Genomic DNA, 1,882 nt, shown 5'->3' with positions numbered 1-1,882 from the left:
GGTAGGAACCACGAGTGTGACAACCTACGTTTAGAAACAAACCAACAAACCAAGGTACTCTTAGCGGGATTCACAGGAGTAGTACTACATTCATCGTTAGGAGAGAGAAAAGGATAGAATAAACAATACCAACAAACAATCATCAAAAGACAATCATTCCGATACAAAAGCACCTATAACATACCTGTACTTTACCATAATGAATAGTTCAGTGGTTGTAAGTGGTAATTCTGGAGAACGGAAAACTTGAATACAATTCCAGAAATCGGAACTATTTTACCAAGTTCCGAATACATTCTTCGTAGACTGTACAACATCAGGGATACATTATGTCAGAGCAACATATTCACAGATTTACACAGGCTGTGATACCGCTTTTCGAGAATTGCGAGTTCTGTGGAGAGAAGATCTTATGTAGAACTGGGATCCATGAAATAATGAACTAGCTGTGTTTAATCCTGCGTACCAGTGTTCTCAATGTCTGAAGTTTTGTCATAAACAGTGTTGTGAAACGGCAGACTCCATTTGTCCATGTTCTGGTGTTCCAGAAAATAGAGGAAATCAGGAATTAATATTTACTGCGTTTCCTGTGAATCATTCCCTGACAGAGAACACAATGCGTTTCTATGAAGAGTATATGAAGCCAACATTTCTCAAAAAGGAGGAACGTCCTCAGATCCAGTCGATGCGATCGTTTCGAAATCGACCTATGCGGAGTAGTACTGAAGAGGATTCTGACACAGATACTGACGATGTACTTTCTGTTGGTGGGGCATCCATGTTGAATGACAGTGCTGTGATTTCAAGCGGAAACTCTATTCCCTTGGCATTGTACCAGGATGATGGAATTGTATCCCGAAGTGGTTTCCTTACAGTAATTGTGCAACAAGCGTCGGGAATTCCTCCATTATCTGTGATAGTATTGCCGATTGCTGATTTTTAGGGAAAGAACACCAAATTCAATCTTTATGGAAAGGTCTCTCTCCTTCCATGGGCGAAGGAGCGGTTTCGGACTGCATTGACACCTTTCAATGATGGATTTCCTGATTGGGAAGGTCATAGTAATACATTTTCCTTTGAGTATCCTGGTGCTCTTCCCAAAGTGAACCCTCTAATCAATATCACTCTGAAAAGTGAACGTACTCTCCTTTCTCTGAAGAAGGTTACTTTGGGTGTCATTCAAGTACCGTTACGGAAACTGGAAATTCAAGCGAATAAATACAATGATTCCTGGTATCCTATTTATCGGGATGGAAAACGGACAGGAGGTCAGTTACGAGTTTCATTCATGTTATGTCCTGTGGAAACAATCACTGATTCTTCCAGTATAACTTGGTAAAGAGTATTAGTGTAGATACGAATCCCCAAAAAACCCACTATTTTGAAAAGCAAACATTGGATACCATGGCTTTTTCGGCAGATTGTCCTGTGTGTCGTAAATCCCTGATCAGTGGTCTTGGAGGGATTGTTGACACAATCTACCGTTGCAAAGTATGTGGAATGGCTGTTCACGGGAATTGTCGTGAACGAGCCAAGGGGATCTTTAAGTGTATTCCACCAAAGAAGATCCAGGAACATCAACAAGGAGAAGAACTTAGTGAAAAGTTCCTTCGCTCCATCAAAACTGGAGGAAGTCCTATTTACAATCAACCTATTGGATATTTGTAAGCAAATAGAAGATGTGTGATAGATAGAAGTGTCTACATTAATCAGATTACGCTCTTCAATCTCAAAACCAAACATAAGACACTCTTTCTTGAATTGAGTTGTGATGTACAAATTCATTCCTATTTCTGACATAGCAAATTCGCCAATCATCATCAACCTTCGGATGTAGTCAAATCATTGATCTGAATCCTGAGGATTTCCATTTTGTCTGGCT

The 1,882-nt window shown here is 40.1% G+C and overlaps 1 protein-coding gene across 1 annotated transcript; it reads left to right on the top strand.

Annotated features, from left to right (window-relative positions):
* Nucleotides 1-616: 616 nt before the first annotated feature.
* On the top strand, nt 617-1,668 carry JH06_4366 (hypothetical protein; the record flags this gene model as incomplete). The annotated part of the gene is made up of 3 exons (XM_014670063.1): nt 617-874; nt 944-1,325; nt 1,355-1,668. The coding sequence occupies 3 exons, from the start codon at nt 617-619 to the stop codon at nt 1,666-1,668; spliced, it is 954 nt and encodes a 317-aa protein (XP_014525549.1).
* Nucleotides 1,669-1,882: the final 214 nt, after the last annotated feature.

The sequence above is a fragment of the Blastocystis sp. subtype 4 genome, assembly GCF_000743755.1.
Source record: "Blastocystis sp. subtype 4 strain WR1 chromosome Unknown seqid_0343, whole genome shotgun sequence".
Classification (NCBI taxonomy): domain Eukaryota; class Bigyra; order Opalinata; family Blastocystidae; genus Blastocystis; species Blastocystis sp. subtype 4.
This window is presented reverse-complemented; position numbering and strand designations above follow the sequence as displayed.